This window comes from Pelobates fuscus, chromosome 4 (assembly GCF_036172605.1).
Source record: "Pelobates fuscus isolate aPelFus1 chromosome 4, aPelFus1.pri, whole genome shotgun sequence".
NCBI lineage: Eukaryota > Metazoa > Chordata > Amphibia > Anura > Pelobatidae > Pelobates > Pelobates fuscus.
The window spans coordinates 259,789,258-259,807,830 of NC_086320.1; the positions used below are offsets into that span (position 1 = coordinate 259,789,258).

The window sequence follows — 18,573 nt, forward strand, 5'->3', positions numbered from 1 at the left end:
TGTGATTTTGTAAAATGAAATAATATGATACACTCTTCACACTTTAGCAAGCTAAAGTACACTAGGTATTTAGAGTGCCCCTTTCGGCATTTGTATCAATACAATGAATACAATAATAACTAAAAAATATTTTTTTTAAAGTGACTACATATTTTTAATTTAAAGGAACACTATAGTCACCTAAATTACTTTAGCTAAATAAAGCAGTTTTAGTGTATAGATCATTCCCCTGCAATTTCACTGCTCAATTCACTGTCATTTAGGAGTTAAATCACTTTGTTTCTGTTTATGCAGCCCTAGCCACACCTCCCCTGGCTATGATTGACAGAACTTGTATGGAAAAAAAACTGGTTTCAATTTCAAACAGATGTCATTTACCTTAAATAATTGTATCTCAATCTCTAAATTGAACTTTAATCACATACAGGAGGCTCTTGCAGGGTCTAGCAAGCTATTAACATAGCAGGGGATAAGAAAATCTTAATTAAACAGAACTTGCAATAAAGAAAGCCTAAATAGGGCTCTCTTTACAGGAAGTGTTTATGGAAGGCTGTGCAAGTCACAGGCAGGGAGGTGTGACTAGGGTTCATAAACAAAGGGATTTAACTCCTAAATGGCAGAGGATTGAGCAGTGAGGCTGCAGGGACATGTTCTATACACCAAAACTGCTTCATTAAGCTAAAGTTGTTCAGGTGACTATAGTGTCCCTTTAAACACACTAGTAGTTTAACCCCTTAAGGACACATGACATGTGTGACATGTCATGATTCCCTTTTATTCCAGAAGTTTGGTCCTTAAGGGGTTAAACAAGTATAACTAGTGTGCACAGGTAATAGACTGTCTGTACAGGGATGACAATGGGAACCTGTTATTTACCTGTTGTTGTTTTTTTTTTTAAATACTATTTTATTTATACCTAATTTAACAAATATGTATTTGTGAGGTGTACAAATAAAATTAATGTCGAAATCCACATCTTCTTTATACTGTAGCTGGTTGCCCCATCTACTTCTCCTCTTCATTTGCAATATTTGCCTGGATTTGCCTTGTCTGAATTAAATTATGAATTTTCTAAATCTATAATATAAATGTAAAAGAGAATTGAGCACCCTATGAAAAAAAAGGTTATTTTATATTATTTTCAATATTTTGTTTAGAGGTGTAAATTCCAGAAAATGACAGTTCAATGAGCCATTGAAAATTCTAGGTATTCTTTTCTTATTAAAGGGAAATTGTCACGTGGTAGTTTTCTAACGAAATATACTTGTCCATATAAATTATTTAAATTCTTTTTAGTTTAAAATTATGCAATTGATTCACATTGAATATAGGGCAACCTTTGGCACTCCAGATGTTGTGGACTACATCTCCCCTGATGCTTTGCCAGCATTATGTCTGTAAGAGTATTATGGGAGATTTATTGTACAATATCCGGCGTGCCAAAGATTGCCTATCCATGGTCTATATGATGTTATTGTAAGAATAGTTTTACGATAACATGAATGGTTTTGAGACAGTTATTAGAATTCTAAATTTGTGGACACTTCTACTTTAAATTTACTATCTATCCATTTTACTTTTTTTTTTCATAGCTGGTGTCATACCTCCAAATGCTGTGCTTCACTTTGATGTCCTTTTACTTGATATCTGGAACCCAGAAGACTCAGTGCAAGTGGAGACATATTTCAAACCACAGAATTGTTCTCGTACAGTCCAAGTGTCAGATTTCATACGATACCATTACAATGGAACATTGATGGATGGAACACTTTTTGATTCAAGGTCTGCATTATATAGTTGCATACACAATATACATTGGCTTTTTTTTTGTTTTCTATAATCAGATTGTGGATGATAGCCTTTAAGGTACATGTTAGTTATCTATGAATTTGCAAAACAAGTACAATAATCCCAGCTGTGAGGAGTAAAATATGCTGTTTACTTTCAAATCCTAGTATTTCTATGTCAATGGTAGTGTGTCATAAGACATGCTCCATGTGTGTGTTAGACAACTTCTCCAGACTGGGATCCTCAAGAGTAAGATATATTACAGAAGTAGTTAGCATATGACTTGGGGAGTTTTCACTAACAGCAAGGATTAAACATTACTAAAACTAAGCTAAACTCTGGGAAACTGTCTGTTCATAGTAGTGTGCCTATAGTATCCCTTTAAGATGTAATGGTCCTGGTGCTTATAGTTTTACTTTAAGGGTGTACACTAATGAGCCTAGGCCATCATAGCATATACATATATCAAGATATTAATTACAGTTATTAGATTGTGCATATTTTTTAATAGCTTGTATTGTATTTTCTTTCTTAATTTTCCTGTCCCTTTACAGTACTGTTGTTGCGACCTACAGTTACCTTCAAAAACAGTTGTTTTATCAGTAGATTCAGGCTTACAAGTTGATATCTAGATCACAGTCCTTCTCTTGTTTTCGTGGGACAACTCTTTCTGAATGTTGGATGGTATTACGTGCAAGTTTTCATTAGGGTCCACACTCGTAAAATGCCCTAACCGTTTTCAGCTGGTAATGCCACTGTTAAGCCTCTTCTTAAAACTGACCTCTTCTTTTGACATGGTCATTACATGTCTGCACAGTCTCAAGATTGATATGTGTGTGTGTATATATATATATATATATATATATATATAAACAAAAAAATCAAGATGCACTCACAGGTCTTCCAGTATAAGAGAAAAATGGTGCTTTATTATTCCATGTGTGGTATACAAAAAAAATCAATCGACGTTTCGACCCTGCCGGGTCTTTTTCAAGTTCTTGAAAAAGACCCGGCAGGGTCGAAACGTCGATTGATTTTTTTTGTATACCACACATGGAATAATAAAGCGCCATTTTTCTCTTATACTGGAAGACCTGTGAGTGCATCTTGATTTTTTTGTTTATATACTTGACGCCTTAAACTTGCACCCAGGCAAGATAGACATTGTTGCCTTGTTCAAGGAGAGTGCCAAGCTTGCATCTGTTTATATATATATATATATATATATATATTTAAACAACCCACAATCTCATCCTCAAATAACTTATCTCATGGTATACTGTACAGCTTTCCCCAGGGGATATCCCAGCACATGTCACCTCACAAAATATCCACAATACAATATATAAAGGGAATACAGATCTTAATCTGCAATGAAAATTAGTACATAGCGTAATACAATTAAAACAAATAAGGACACTGCGCAGCTGTGTAACAGTCACCTGGGGACTTTTGGAACAGTTTACCAGGAGTTGGAGCCCAGTTGCAGGAGATGGCACAAGGAGGAGACAATTTTCAAAAACACAGTACAGATAAGGGTGTTATCCAAAGGCAGGGTCAGACGAGAAGCAGAAGTCAGGGCTGGCAGCGGAGTAACGTAGTCGGTAAAGAGGGCAGAGGTCAGAGTCCAGGAAATCAGTCAGTAGTGTAGCAAAGATCCAGCAGGAAACACCAAACAGGCAAAATGGCAGTGGAGGCAAGACGGGGATGCAGCTCTGGCCTTAAGAGCCTTAGATCTTCTCTGCGGACCACGGTTTCATTGGAGGCAATTACACAGTCTGGGGGCTGAGGATTGGAAGCAGGAAACGTTAGGGGAGACAGAGGCTGAGGATTGGAAAGTAGCCACAACAGCCTCTTTTTGAGGCTCTGTAACAGGATCAGGGTTAGCTGGGACCATGATGGTGCCATTGGTCTGGTTAGGTGGTCTGCTCGGTATGGTCGCATGCAGAGTTGTACCACAGGAACAAAACATAGGCTGCCATGGAGGAATTGCTGGATGGTGACACAGAGCCCCACATGGCAATGTTTAGGGCGAGGAGGATATATCGGGCAATAGCTGATGTAGTGGCCTCCCTTGCCACAATAGAAGCAAAGGCCTTTGGCTCTCCTTCTGGCTTTTTCATTTACCGTGAGCAAGGTTCCTCTATGTCCATGGTGGGGATAGGGGTATAGGTCTCACCAGCAGGTTTGGAACATGATGGGGCAAAAAGCTGGTTTCAAATTGCTCCTGCTTTCTTTCTCTGAACCGGCGATCTAGCTGGGTGACCAGAAGGAACATATCTTCAAAATAAATGGGTACCCCAACTCTGGCTAGTTCATCTTTTAATGCCTCAGACAGACCCAATCTGTATTGCTCTATTAGACTAGTCTCATTATGACCGGTGTCAGCAGCTAGCTCCTGGAAATCTGTAGTATAATCCTCCACTGGTCTTCTCCCATGCAGGAGGGAACGGAGGGCAGTGCGTGCAGCAGAGGGTCTCAGGGTGTTATTGTATAATGTACGCATTGCTGCAGCAAAGTAGTCTCAGGAGTCCAGTATTGGACTGTTTAAGTGCAGGAGTTGGTGTGCCCAGGTTTGGGGTTTACCCGACAGCAGGGCAATAGTAGTGCGAACCTTCACATAATCATTGGGGTATGTGCGTGATTTTAAAGTGAAGAGCAGTTCACAGGCTGTGATAAATGTTTGCAATTCAGTTCTTTTCCCAGTGAACTTGTCAGGTAATGCAATGTCAGGTTCAGGAGCATGGTATGTGTTTAACTCAGCAAAATCACGCTGCAGCTCACTTACAGTTTGGGACAGGAGGGTCACTTGCTGTGTGAGGGTACTCAGGACATTCATCATCTCCGCGGGCTCCATGGTAAAGATCTGGTCATTATGTAACAGTCACCTGGGGACTTATGGAACTGGAGCCCAGTTGCAGGAGATGGCACAAGGAGGAGACAAAATCCAAAAACACAGTACAGATAAAGGGGTAATCCAAAGGCAGGATCAGACGAGAATTTTCAGGACTCAAGGTTAGGTATTAAAAAGTAACAAATATATTATTTAATTAAGTAAATCAGAAAACATATAAAATAAAAAACAAAAAAGGTTCTACAACATGTTTATCTAAAATAAGACTTCCTCCAAGACAAAAAAAGTGAATACAAATAATAACATAAATTAAAACGAAATATAAAACTAAAATATCCCCTGAAGGCAAGATATGCCAAGATTACAAGGGTAACAAGAAACAAATGGTAACATTGTGGTCTTTGTGATTTCCTCACTGTATGAAGGTGTTTCACTGGGCTGAAAATGCCAAAAGTGTTGTCAAAAACATTGGAAAGTTGTTATTGCGATTTAGTCAACATTGCTAATGTCTGTAATGGTAGCTTGTAATCAAAGCCATACTTAAAAATGTTAGAGAAAAATTTAGTACAAATTGTCTTGATTTGTAAAACATATTTTTTGTATAACTGGGTTTTGGTGATGAATAATTTAGGATGAAACTCAGAACTTATCAAGGTTTATTGGTCGTCTAAAATCTTCAGAAAGAGTTATATATTACACAGTAACACGTTTGTGAAATGTTATGTGACCTATCAGTATTTGTTCTTCCAGTCACAATCGTATGAGAACTTATGACACCTATGTTGGAATTGGCTGGCTCATCCCTGGCATGGATAATGGGCTCCTAGGAATGTGTGTTGGAGAAAAACGCATGATCAGAATTCCACCATTCCTTGCATATGGAGAAGATGGAGATGGTAAAGTGAATGTATAACTCTGTAGATGTATCCGTGCACATATAAAATACAGTCTTAAATAGTTCATTGCTATTTAACACTTATCTAGAGTGGATAATAGATTTAGTCACACCATATGACAAAATTATGTTACGATATTTGCTACATCAAAGCCCCAATTTTTCTTCTAGAAGAAAATTAACATTGTGGACAAGCTACCACGATATTTTCGTCTACGTAATGGCAATTGTTATTTATCAAATCTAATGAATAAAAACAACCAAAGTACCATGACAATGCTTACACATTAACTAATACAACTTTCATTTAACATGTATGTTTTATCCCTTTTATAGGTAAAGATATTCCTTCTCAGGCTTCTCTAGTTTTTGATGTGATTTTGCTGGATTTGCACAACCCAAAAGACGGTATCACTGTGGAGAGCCAGTATGTGCCTGACAACTGTGAGCGGAAAACTCAAGTTGGGGACTACATCAGATACCACTACAATGGGTCACTTCTAGATGGCACATTATTTGACTCAAGGTTAGAAAATAAAATTATTTTGTGGAAAGTGTATCTGTAACAACGTAATGGGCTTCATTCTATGTGTATTGCAACCATTTATGGTTAAGTCATTTTAATATATAATGCCTGTCTTTATGGAAAGCAATTTTCAGCTGTATCCATACCAAACAACAGGGTTATTTACTAAACTGACAATTCAAAGTGAATTCTAAGAGAATGTCAAATTTAAGGCCAAAGAAGCTGACCAGTGGCGACTGGTGACGTTTTAAGATAGTGGGTGCCACTCTCCTCCCCCAGAGTCTTTTTCCTCTCTATACAGTTCAAAGATACTCATACAATATAGAAAGCTGAGTATAATACATAGATGATTATACAACAAAATAAGCTGGGCACAACATATAGATATCTAAAAAATACACAGACCTGAGTACAATACAGACATAACCATACCGCAAACAGAGATGAGAAACAATAGAGATTTAATACCCAGAGCAGGGCACAATACAAAGATACCTATACAATACACAAAGCATGTTTCCATAAAATGCTTTAGTGCTCTCTATCTTCTTAGCCCTCTCTTATCTCTACCTCTCATGATTTCATCTTCAATAGTACTACTTTAGCTTTCAATTAAATAGAGCTCTTGTTATGAAACATATGGGCTACTCAATTAGCTATCAGCACACAGTGTGCACATGGTGAAAGCATCAAGATAGTAATAGACTCCAACCATGTCAGCTACTCCTGACTCACTATTAGCTCACAGCACACAGTATACACAAGGTTAAAGCAGTAGGATACTGATATACTCATTATTACATTTGCAGCTGGCAATGTAATTAATATGCAGTGGCAATATGGAGCCGAGAAGTAGCTGGCATAGTTAACAGAAGCAACAACAAACATTACAGAATAAAACAGATTGAAACCAGAATCAAAACATGAATGCATGCCAGGCTGTCTGCCAATCATGCAGGCTGGGCAACTAAGGGTGTACTATGTTGACAGCACCCTGAGCTTGGCATAAATGCAGGGCCGGACTTGGGAAAAAATCTGACCAGGGCATTTTTTAAAACAGCGGCCAACTGAGAAGGGGCGGGGCCAGAGAGGGGTGTGTTTTGTCACCACCAATGACAAGCATGCCCCCTCTCAGAGTGAGCATGTTGGTTTAATGCTCTTCCAGGTCACCCAATGCCTTGGTGAAGAGCTCTAGCATGAGAAAAAGGCCCTGTATTTGTTCTGAGCAGCGCAAATACATTTACTAACATGCTTGCGGTGTGTTTGTTTGTGACTTGTCTCTGGTGTCTCCATAACTGGGATACAAGAGGAGAAGAGGGCCAGTAAAGGGTATTGTGCATGTGTGTGGTATATGTGCCTGCTTATGGAATTGCGTGTGTGTGTAGAGTGTTTATTTTGGTGTGGTGTTTTGTGTAAATAGGTCATTTTTACTTGTGTTGTAATATGTGTGGCTTGTTGCTGTAGAGAGTGAAAAAAAGAGTGTGTATGTACAGGGTGCATAGTGTGTATAGGGGATGTAGCGAGTGTGTGCATTGGGGCTGTAGTATGTATGTGTAGGTGATGTAATGTGTGTAGGGGTTGTAAAGAATGGTATTTAGGGAATGTAGTGTGTTTGCTTACAGGGGATCTAATGTGTGCACAGGGGATTCAGAGTGTGTATGCCAGAAATGTAGTGTGTGTGTGTGTGTGTGTGTGTGTGTGTGTGTGTGTGTGTGTGTGAAGGGTGCAGTGTGGCAGTGTGTGTGTGAAGGGTGAGGCGTGTGTGTGTATGTGTGATGGGTGAAATGTGTGTATGTGTGAAGGGTGCAGTGTGTGTGTGTGAAAAGTGCAGTGTGTGTGTGAAGGGTGCAGTCATTGTGTGTGTGTGTGTGTAGGGTGCAGTGTGTGTGTGTCTGAGGGGTGCAGTCAGTGTGTGTGTAAATAGGGTGCAGTTAGTGTGTGTGTGAGGGGTACTGTGTGTGTGTGTGAGGGGTGCAGTGTGTGTGAGGGGTGCAGTGTGTGTGAAGATGCAGTGTGTCTGTTTGGGGTCAGTGAGCCTGTGAAAGGTGCAGTGTGCAGGGGCGGGCTGGGCCGGGGGAGCAGGGAGGCAATTGCCCCCCTGGCCGCCCTAAATAATTTTAATACCGTCCGCAGCGGCCGGTACTAATGCTACAGCCGCCTGAGCGCTCTGTTAAGAGCCTCAGGCGGCTGCAGCACAGCTTCTCCCCTCCCCTCACCTTCCCTGTGTGTGTGTGTGTGTGTGTGTGAAGGGTGCAGTGTGGCAGTGTGTGTGTGAAGGGTGAGGCGTGTGTGTGTATGTGTGAAGGGTACAGGAGTTTCTGTTTCCTATAACCGGCCGGACTGACAGGAAGTGCACACTGAGTGTGCACCTTCCTATCACTCCGGCCGGGCACCGCGGACCGGAGAGGAGCTCGGCCATGCTACAGGGAAGGGGAGGGGAGGGGTGAGGTAAGAAGTGGGTAAGAAGAAGGGGTGGGGTAGGAAGGGGGGTAAGAAGAAGGGGTGGGGTAAGAAGAAGGGGTGGGATAAAAAGAAGGGGGGTAAGTAGAAGGTGTGGGGTTGGAAGGGGGGTAAGAAGAAGGGGTGGGGTAAGAAGAAGGGGTGGGGTAAAAAGAAGGGGGGGTAAGGAGAAGTGGGGGGGTAAGAAGAAGAAGGGGGGAGTAAGAAAAACAAGGAGGGGTAAGAAGTACATGTGGGGGTAAGAAGAAGGGGTGGGGTAAGAAGAAGAGGGGATAAGAAGAAACGGGGAGTAAGAAGAACAAGGAGGGGTAAGAAGAACAGGTGGAGGGGTAAGAAGAAGAAGGGGGAGTAAGAAGAACAAGGGGGGTAAGAAGAACAAAGGGGGTAAGAAGAACACAGGGAGGAGGGGGGAGAGTAAGGGTGAGGAGAAGGGGAGATGAGGAGAACGGGGGGGGGGCAGAGAAGAACACAGGGAGGGTGGGTGGTGAGGAGAACACAGGGAGGAATGGGGGTAAGAAGAACACAGGAGGGGGGGTGAGGAGAAGGGGAGATGAGAACACATGGAGGGGGGAGGTGAGGGGGAGGTGAGAAGAACACCGAGGGAGTGAGTGAGAAGAACACAGGGGGTGAGGAGAACACATGGAGGGGGGGGTGAGGAGAACACAGGGAGGGTGGAGGGGGGGGAAGAAGGGGTGGGGTAAGAAGTGGGTAAGAAGAAGGGGTGGGGTAGGAAGCGGGGTAAGAAGAAGGGGTGGGGTAAGAAGAAGGGGTGGGGGAAGAAGTGGGTAAGAAGAAGGGGTGGGGTAGGAAGGGGGGTAAGAAGAAGGGGTGGGGTAAGAAGAAGGGGTGGGGTAAAAAAGGGGGGGTAAGGAGAAGTGGGGGAGTAAGAAGAAGAAGGGGGGAGTAAGAAAAACAAGGAGGGGTAAAAAGTACACGTGGGGGGTAAGAAGAAGGGGTGGGGTAAGAAGAAGAGGGGATAAGAAGAAGCGGGGAGTAAGTAGAACAAGGAGGGGTAAGAAGAACAGGTGGAGGGGTAAGAAGAAGAAGGGGGAGTAAGAAGAACAAGGGGGGTAAGAAGAACAAAGGGGGTAAGAAGAACACAGGGAGGAGGGGGGAGAGTAAGGGTGAGGAGAAGGGGAGATGAGGAGAACGGGGGGGCAGAGAAGAACACAGGGAGGGTGGGTGGTGAGGAGAACACAGGGAGGAATGGGGGTAAGAAGAACACAGGAGGGGGGGTGAGGAGAAGGGGAGATGAGAACACATGGAGGGGGGAGGTGAGAAGAACACCGGGGGAGTGAGTGAGAAGAACACAGGGGGTGAGGAGAACACATGGAGGGGGGGGGGGTGAGGAGAACACAGGGAGGGTGGAGGGGGGGATGAGAAGAGCACAGGGAGGGTGGGTGAGTGTGAGAAGAGACCGCTAGGGGAGGGTGGGGAAGAGCTCTAAGGGACAGAACGGACAACTCTATAGGACAGGGGGCAAAACAGGGAGCTCTTTCACACTACGCGCACACAATGCATCCCTATACATACACAGAAACACACAACGCATCCCTACACACACAGAAACACAACATGCTTCCCTAACACACAGAGAAACGGACAATGCATCCATTACACACACACAATGCAACCCTTACAAACAAAGACAATGCATCCTTTGCACACATACACAGAAACACACAATGCAAACCCTTACACACAGAAACACAACATGCTTCCCTTACACACAGAGAAACGGACAATGCATCCATTACACACACACAATGCAACCCTTACACACAAAGACAATGCACCCTTTGCACACATACACAGAAACACACAATGCAAACCCTTACACACACATGCAAGCACACACACTGCTTTTATTACATACACACAGAAACACAATGCATCTCTTACACACACTCAATGCACACACATACATACACACACCTTGCATCCCTTAGGCATACAAACACAGATTCACACAATGCATCCCTTACACACAACCATAAACACACAATACATCCCTTATACACAAATACACACTGCATCACCTACACAAACTGGTATCCCAATACACTACATACCATAAGCACACATATTATATCCTCTACAATAACACATAACACATCCCCTACACACTCCACTCCATGTGAGCGAACTCATGGGTGGGTGGAACATATAAGTGGACTTATGAGTGGGCTGTGTAAGGGGCCCCCCAAAAATGGAGCTGCTTCCAATTCTCCCAGAACATTGAATTTTGTGACCACAGTTGCAAACAGCCTCCAGAGATCCTGTTCTACACCAGACCAGTGGAGCCAAACTGCAGTCCATCATCATCCTGATCTGGTTGTAAGTAGGCAATGTAGTATGATATTAGTGACACTAATCTATAATTCACCTCACATTAATGGGACACTATAGTCCCCAGAACCACTTAAGCTTAATGAAGTGGTTCTGGTATCTATAGCCGGTCCCTGCAGGCTTTTTAATGTAAACACACACTGTGTGCAGCACTGGCGTTAGTTCATATGGCAGATCATATGGGTGGGGCATTGTGATGTCACATGAGGGGCGGCAAATTTTTATTTTGCCTAGGGCGGCAAAAATCCTTGCACCGGCTCTGATCCTGGGCAGGTGCACCAGTCTACTGGTGACCCACAGGAGGGGAGTGCACTGATTGAACTGCACTCTCCTCCTGCCCAGACCCGTCTTTACCGCAGTGCAAGTGCCCTCTGCCCCTAATTTACAGTGGCTCACGCACAGCAAGCCGTGCCTGGAGCCCTCTGCAGAGACTGGAACAAAGAGGTTCTGCGGCAGCTGGCCGTCCTGCAAGCATTACATTAGCCAGCTGTTCCCCATGCAGCTGTGATTACTCTTCACTTCCTCCCAGCCTACAGAGCAGCGCATGGGGGAGAGAGAGGAGGAGGCATGATTTAATCTTACAACAAATCCACTAAGCAAATCTTTCCACAGTTTATTGGTGTTTACTCTGATGTCTGTATTAATATTGAGGGATGTCTAAGTAGTAACATCAGTGTGTGTCAGCAGGGCCAGCCGTTGTGGTGTGCAAGCTGTGCGGTCACTCAGGGTGCCATGACAACAGAGGCGCCCGGCGGCCAACACAGCTTACAAGTTGGGGACACCAGCATATTCAATTTAAACGATTCGCTGGTGGTCCACTGCTGCGCACCAGAAGTAGGTGCAGTCAGATTATATCCTCTCCCTCTTGGTTTCGGCGCTCAGTTAGTGAGTCAGAGCACAGGCTCAGAGATTCTCAACCTGCGCTCTGACAACATTGAAAGTCAGAGCCGTGAAGGAGCGGGTATTAGCATAACATCAATATCCGTTCTAAAACCAGGAAACGGTGGTCATGGATGGTGAACTGATTTGGTGGTGCAATGGGCCACTTGACTGGTTTTGCCCCCCAGGCCTTGACTGGTTTTGCAGTTGGAGTGTGTGCGGGGGGTGCAGTTAGAGTGAGTGTGTGTTTTTGTGGTGCAGTGTGTGTGTTTGTGAGGGGTTGCAGTTGGAGTGTGTGGCTGGGGGTGCAGTTAGAGTAAATGTGTGTGTTTGTGGTGCCAAGGGGAGGGGGGGGGGGGGGTTAGAGAAATATAAATATATATATATATATGGGACTTTGCTGCCAGCCCTGGTGGTCCGGTAGGAAATCCACGGTGGCCATAGTGGTGAGTCAGCTCATAGCTCCTGGAGTTCACTCTCGCGAGATCAGAGTGTTGCCATGCCAATGCTCCGACCTTGCGAAAGGAACCCGGCGGAACTGTGAGCTAATAGCTCCCAGGTCCTCCGTGCTCTCCCTTGCTGACTATCCTATAATGTGCCTTTGGGCCAGTTAGGGAGATCTTTGATTTCCCCACCGGCCCATGAAGGCACACAGCAGGACCGGCACTCCGATAGTGCTGGCTCTGTATGAGCCGGCAGGGCAGATCTCTTGATGGCCAGTCCGGGCCTGCATAAATGTGTAATGATGCGCTCGCTCCATGCTTTCTAAGTACTGTACCATAGCGCTCACTTGTCCAGTCCTCTCTTTACTTTCTTACTAGCAGGCAGAAGCTCATGTTATACAGTCTAGGGCAGAGAAAAGTTGTATGTATTGAGTGTAGAAGAAAGTTTCTATGCTACTGTGTTAGAAAGACTGGACCAGTAGCAGTAGAAGAGTATCTGCATAGTGCGCAAAGTCAGCTTTACCATAACTAATTCCATTGTCAGCTAGCCCACAAAGGTTTTGTTCCCCTACATCCCTCTTAAGTTTCCATGCTTCAATCAATGGGCCTATTCCATGGACATGGGCCTGAAGCTGCATCTCCATCAGCCCCTATGTTAATCCAGCCCTGCTCCTGAATAGAGAGGCCAACAGCAGTGGCGTACACATGACCTTTGGGGCCCCGGTGCGAAAATTGATCCGTGGGCCCCCCCCCCCGCACGCTTACTCTGCACAGGCCGGGGCCGCAACACATGGCGGCGGGCACCTGGTCGCAGGTGTTGCAGGGTTGCGACCCCTGCGACCGCGGTATGTACACCAGTGCATGCAGATGCACACACTTAAAGGACCACTACAGACACCCAGATCACATCAGCTCAATGAAGTGGTCTGGGTGTCAGGTCCCTCTAGTTTTAACCCTGCAGCTAAAAGCATAGCAGTTTCAGAGAAACTGCTATGTTTCACTGAGGGTTAATCCAGCCTCTGGCGGCTGTCTCACTGACAGCCGCTAGAGGAGCTTCCGCGATTCTAAGACACAACGTCCATAGGAAAGCATTGAGCAATGCTTTCCTATGGGCGGTTTGAATGTGCGCACGGCTCTTGCCGTGCATGCGCATTCGGAGCTGAGCAGCGGAGGGATCCCCAGCGCCAAGGGAGTCCGGCGCTGGAAAAAGGTAAGTGCTGAAGACACACACACACTCTCATGAACAGACGCATACACACTAGCTAACAGACACACACATTTACTGACAGAGACACACTCAGCGACAGACAGACATACACACTCACTTACAAAACATACACTCTCACTGACAAACACACACTAACTAACAGACATCAAACAGACTCACTAACACAAACACACTCAGTAACAGACACACACAGTAACACACTCACTAGCAGACACACACTCACTGACACTAACACACACGCTAACACTCACAGTAACACTAACACACACAGTAACACACTCACAGTAACACTAACACACACACTAACACTCACAGTAACACTAACACACACACTAACAGTAACACTAACACACACACACACTAACAGTAACACTAACACACACACACACTAACACTCACAGTAACACTAACACACACACACACACTAACACTCACACTAACACTCACAGTAACACTCACACTAACACTAACAGTAACACTCACAGTAACACTCACAGTAACACTCACAGTAACACTAACACACACACACACTAACACTCACAGTAACACTAACACACACACACACTAACACTCACAGTAACACTAACACACACACACACTAACACTCACAGTAACACTAACACACACACTAACACTCAGAGTAACACACACACACTAACAGTAACACACACACACACACTAACACTCACAGTAACACACACACACACTAACACTCACAGTAACACACACACACACACACACACACACTAACACATTTTTTTTTTTTTAATCCCCCCAGCCTCCTTACCTTTTGGAGTGCTGAGGGGATTCCCTGGGGTCCAGTGGTGCTGCTGGGCTCCTGGAGGGGGGGGGCGGTCACCCGGCGGGCAGGCAGGCTGGCGGGCGCGCGAGGGAGCACTCTCCCCTGAATGCTTCCTCTTCAGCTCCCTCGTGCGCCGCGTACTGATACCGGCGCCGGAAGATGACGTCATCTTCCGGCTCCGGTATCAGTGCGGTGCGCGAGGGAGCTGAAGAGGAAGCACTCAGGGGAAAGTGCTCCCTCGCGCACCGGCCAGCCTGCCTGCCCGCCGTGTGTAAGCAGGGCCAGCCTCGGGGGGCCCGGAGGTGGCCGGCTCCTGGGCCCCCCAGGAGAAGAGGCTGGCCCAGAGCGTACATACCGGGTCGCAGGGGTGGCCGGGCCCCTTGGTGGGCCGGGCCCGGTCGCAGCCGCGACCCCTGCGACCCTGATATGTACGCCACTGGCCAACAGCATGCCTCCACTCATGGGCAGCTGATTCTGCTGCCCAAATGGCAACTCAACAGAAATTCCTTCTTAAAGGACACTTAGAATGTACAAAGTCTGCTGAAATAGGCAGATTTCAAACCAGACCCATTTTTTGGACATTCCTAGATGCTCTCAAGTAAGCTTTTCCAAATGGCTACTAATGAGGTAGGAGTGACCTGGCAGTATTGATACATATTACAGAATTAAAGAAAGACTAATCTTTTCCCGTAGTTTTCTCCTTACCACCCTTTTTTCCGGTTTGGCTATTTTGATCTTAAATTTGACATTTACTTTAAATTATCTTTGAATTCTCACTTTAGTAAATAAACATGTCATTGTTAACAATTTGAAATGAGTGATTCTGGACAGATAGATAGAACCCAATGATAATATTGTGGGTGAGTAGCTAAAGAGACAGTGCAGTTCTGTGTTCTATCTTCCCAGCTATTCTGCTGCAATGTCACTATATCAGCTGCTGACTGGTCATTTTACTTGTGCCAATATATACTGTATACATTATATATATATATTGTGCTATCAGCCATTCTATCAAGGTATTGGTGTAATGTCAGGAACCCGATACTGTGCACTGTCTGTTAATCTGATGCACTTTGTGACACATTTTAAAAGGAATAGTTTTGGATAGCAGTTGATTGATTGGTACAATTGACAGCCATGTTCTACTTGTTATTGATTAATGTGGGTTAACTTGTAACTGTATCAGATTTAACACTAAACTGCAAACCTCTTCCTTATTTAGCTATTCTCGGAATCATACCTATAACACCTACATTGGGAAGGGTTACGTCATTTCTGGAATGGATGATGGTTTGCTTGGCGTGTGCATTGGAGAAAGGAGGAGAGTAATTATTCCACCCCATCTTGGTTATGGTGAAGAAGGCAGAGGTAGGTAACATTTACCATCATCACAACTCATTTACTAGACCACGATCTAGAGGTTATTAGAATATTCCCACTATGTGGAATTACACATACCAATTCAACATTATCAAGTAAGACTTGCATGTGTTTTTTTGTTACTGTGGGGCTCATGGTAGGGATCTAAGCCAGCTCTTTAGGCCAGGAAATAATGTAATTGCAACTGTGGGTTGCTTACTTAACCAGGAATTGTACATTTTAGACCAAAATCATTTTTTTTTTTACAATTATCTAGCTCAGCTATTTTTACAACTATTCACGGCTGTTTTAGCCTGAAGTCAGCAATTTTCCACATTTCCAGATTTAGAGAATAAACCGTAAATCCCTTTATCTATAGTGCATCAAACTAAGTGTATATTATGGAATTAACCGTTTCCCTCCCGACCCTGACTATTCACAGACTAAGTTGCAAAGAAGAAAATAGTGCAAAATGAAATATAAAACTTAAATTCCCACTTATCTATCCATGTGTTTCACCCTACAAAGTAACACATTTATGTCCACATTTTTAGTGTACCCATTTACAGATATTAATTTACATTCTGTGACATTTCTGGAAAACTGCATTGTGGAAACCGCCATCTGACTTCTTATACCCATTTAACTATTTGTATTTACTACAATATCTGTGTATGATAAAATTCTTTGCATTTAAATTCCTGCTTTTAACTCGTGACCTTTCATTTCATTATTTCTGTAAATTAGCAAATAAATTTAATAGTAGAATTTTGTACATTTACATAATTTGACTTTTTTTTTACTTCTCTGTGAACACGGACATATACAGTACATCAATTTGCTGTTTTAATATATGTATGTATGTTTGCTATATTTTATATATAAATTAAATAATGTAAAATGTTTTTAAAATGAATCTGTAGTTACAGTGGTTGAAGAAAAAAATTAATAAGTAATCAGGGTTTACCTAACAGCGAACACATTTGCTCCACAGGGAAAATCCCAGGATCTGCTGTGTTAGTTTTTGATATCCACGTCATTGATTTTCACAACCCAGAAGACTCTGTCAGCATCACTGCACAATTTAAGCCAAGTAACTGCACAGTGCTCAGTAAAAAGGGAGATTACCTGAAGTACCACTATAATGCTACTCTCATGGATGGTACCTTGCTAGATTCAACGTAAGTACCAATAAATTATAGTATCTCTGTCCAAAATCTGTACAAAAAAACACAAATAATGCTACTTACCTATCCATCTACTTTAGAGTTACATGTGATTACTAAATGAAGGCATGTTTATACATATGTCAGAAAAAAATATGAAAAAAGAGCTATATGAAAAAAGGGTGCCAATTAAAAATATATATATATATATCCTACTCTTGGCAATAACCCGGGTGCAGGAACTTTAACCCCTTAATAAATGTTTATAAACCTACTGTAAACATGATCAGATTGCATTATTGGGCATGTCTCTCAGCTAGGGGAGTTTCTTCAGCCCCCTCCTCGTCTTACTTATCCATCTCAGTTTTAAACCAGTCTACTAATGAAATAAACAGGGTGTAATACAGCAGCAGGAAGTCCAACGTGGTCACACTGATCAGAATCCATCTCTTCTCCCCGGTCAGGATTTTGCAAGATAAAAATATCTTCCAACTGCTCATGTGTAAATCTCTCAGGGATACTCAATCCATATTTCCAGGATTCCTAGGAATTGGACACTGATTGGTTAGATCAGTGTCCCCCCAGGAATGGGTGTGGAAAGCATAATAAAGAAGCAGCGCAAATGTGAAAAACACATTTACCTGTTTTTTTTTCAGCCAGCAGAGTGAATCGACTGTCTCATTCAAATCTGTCCCTTTAAATTCCAGAGAGATTAAATATATGTTTGATTATTTACCATGGCCCCACTTTTTCCCTTCCTCTATCTCCTCCTTGCTTCTCTTGTCACTGTTTCCAACTCTGTACTTCCCCTAGTTCTTGTTACCTATTCTTAGCCTCTTCCCCTCTTTGTCCCTGATCCCTTTCTCTTTGGTTCTTAAAATATAAAATGGAACACTTGCGGATTTTATCTTTATCACATTGTTATTTTATTTGACTCTGTCAGTAGACTGTTGCCTAATGTGCAACTCCAGCATTATTAAAAAATTAAATTAAAAACAAAAGGTGCAAAGTATGATTTTTTTTTTTGTTCTAGTGATAACTTGTATACAGAGCTTTTGTTCATCATAATAAGCAAATCAAAAAGTTCCTACAGAAAATCTCTGGATTTGTGTGTAACAGAGGACGTTGTGTCAACAGGTCTGGGCATATTGGTAGTCTCCTGGGAGGTTCTCAACACATCCTTGTGCTATTGGGAACCAATAGGGTAAAATGGCTATCACCTCCACTCTCTATAGCTGAATCTTCTTCAGAAGAATAGCGATCAGGGGAAGTGGTGAAAGAAAAATGCCAATCCTGCGATACTGCATCCTGGTTTTGCGCTTTGGAATCGTGAGTTCTTGAAAAGTAGGTTTGAATGTGACTGTTGTCTGAACTCATCATTAGGTCTAGTTGTGGTCTGCTCGATCCTTGAAATGCTTGAAGACATAGATGCCACTCATACCTGTCTGTTGTCCTCTTGCTAAGAAAATCTACTGTTTAGTTTCGCTCCCCTGGCAAGTGTACTGCTGATGAGACCTAACATGTGTCTCTAAGCTCATTTAATCAATTCAACAATTTCATTCATCAGAAGGTGGCGGCGAGTACCTTCCTGATGATTTATATAAGTCTGTCATATGTCTGAATGTATTCTTATCCAGGAGCCTGATAGAAGCTGTTCGAAATGGAGATCTTTTATCACCACTCATAGTTCCAGTACATTGCATGGGAGAGACTTGAAATACATGAAATACAAGTAATGAGCTCCCCAACTATTTGAACTGTAGTGATTACCGTGGAAACCATCTCTTCAAATTCTTAGGGTTCAACCACCAACCCAGGTCTAGA

The 18,573-nt window shown here is 43.2% G+C and overlaps 1 protein-coding gene across 1 annotated transcript in view; it reads left to right on the top strand.

Moving 5' to 3' along the window:
* Positions 1-18,573, top strand: part of FKBP9 (FKBP prolyl isomerase 9) — a 60,901-nt gene that overhangs the window by 33,598 nt on the left and 8,730 nt on the right. The window contains exons 3-7 of the mRNA XM_063452068.1: positions 1,593-1,782; positions 5,393-5,538; positions 5,874-6,063; positions 15,447-15,592; positions 16,578-16,764. Of these exons, the coding sequence (XP_063308138.1) occupies positions 1,593-1,782; positions 5,393-5,538; positions 5,874-6,063; positions 15,447-15,592; positions 16,578-16,764 (859 nt within the window). The remainder of the gene's footprint in view (positions 1-1,592; positions 1,783-5,392; positions 5,539-5,873; positions 6,064-15,446; positions 15,593-16,577; positions 16,765-18,573) is intronic.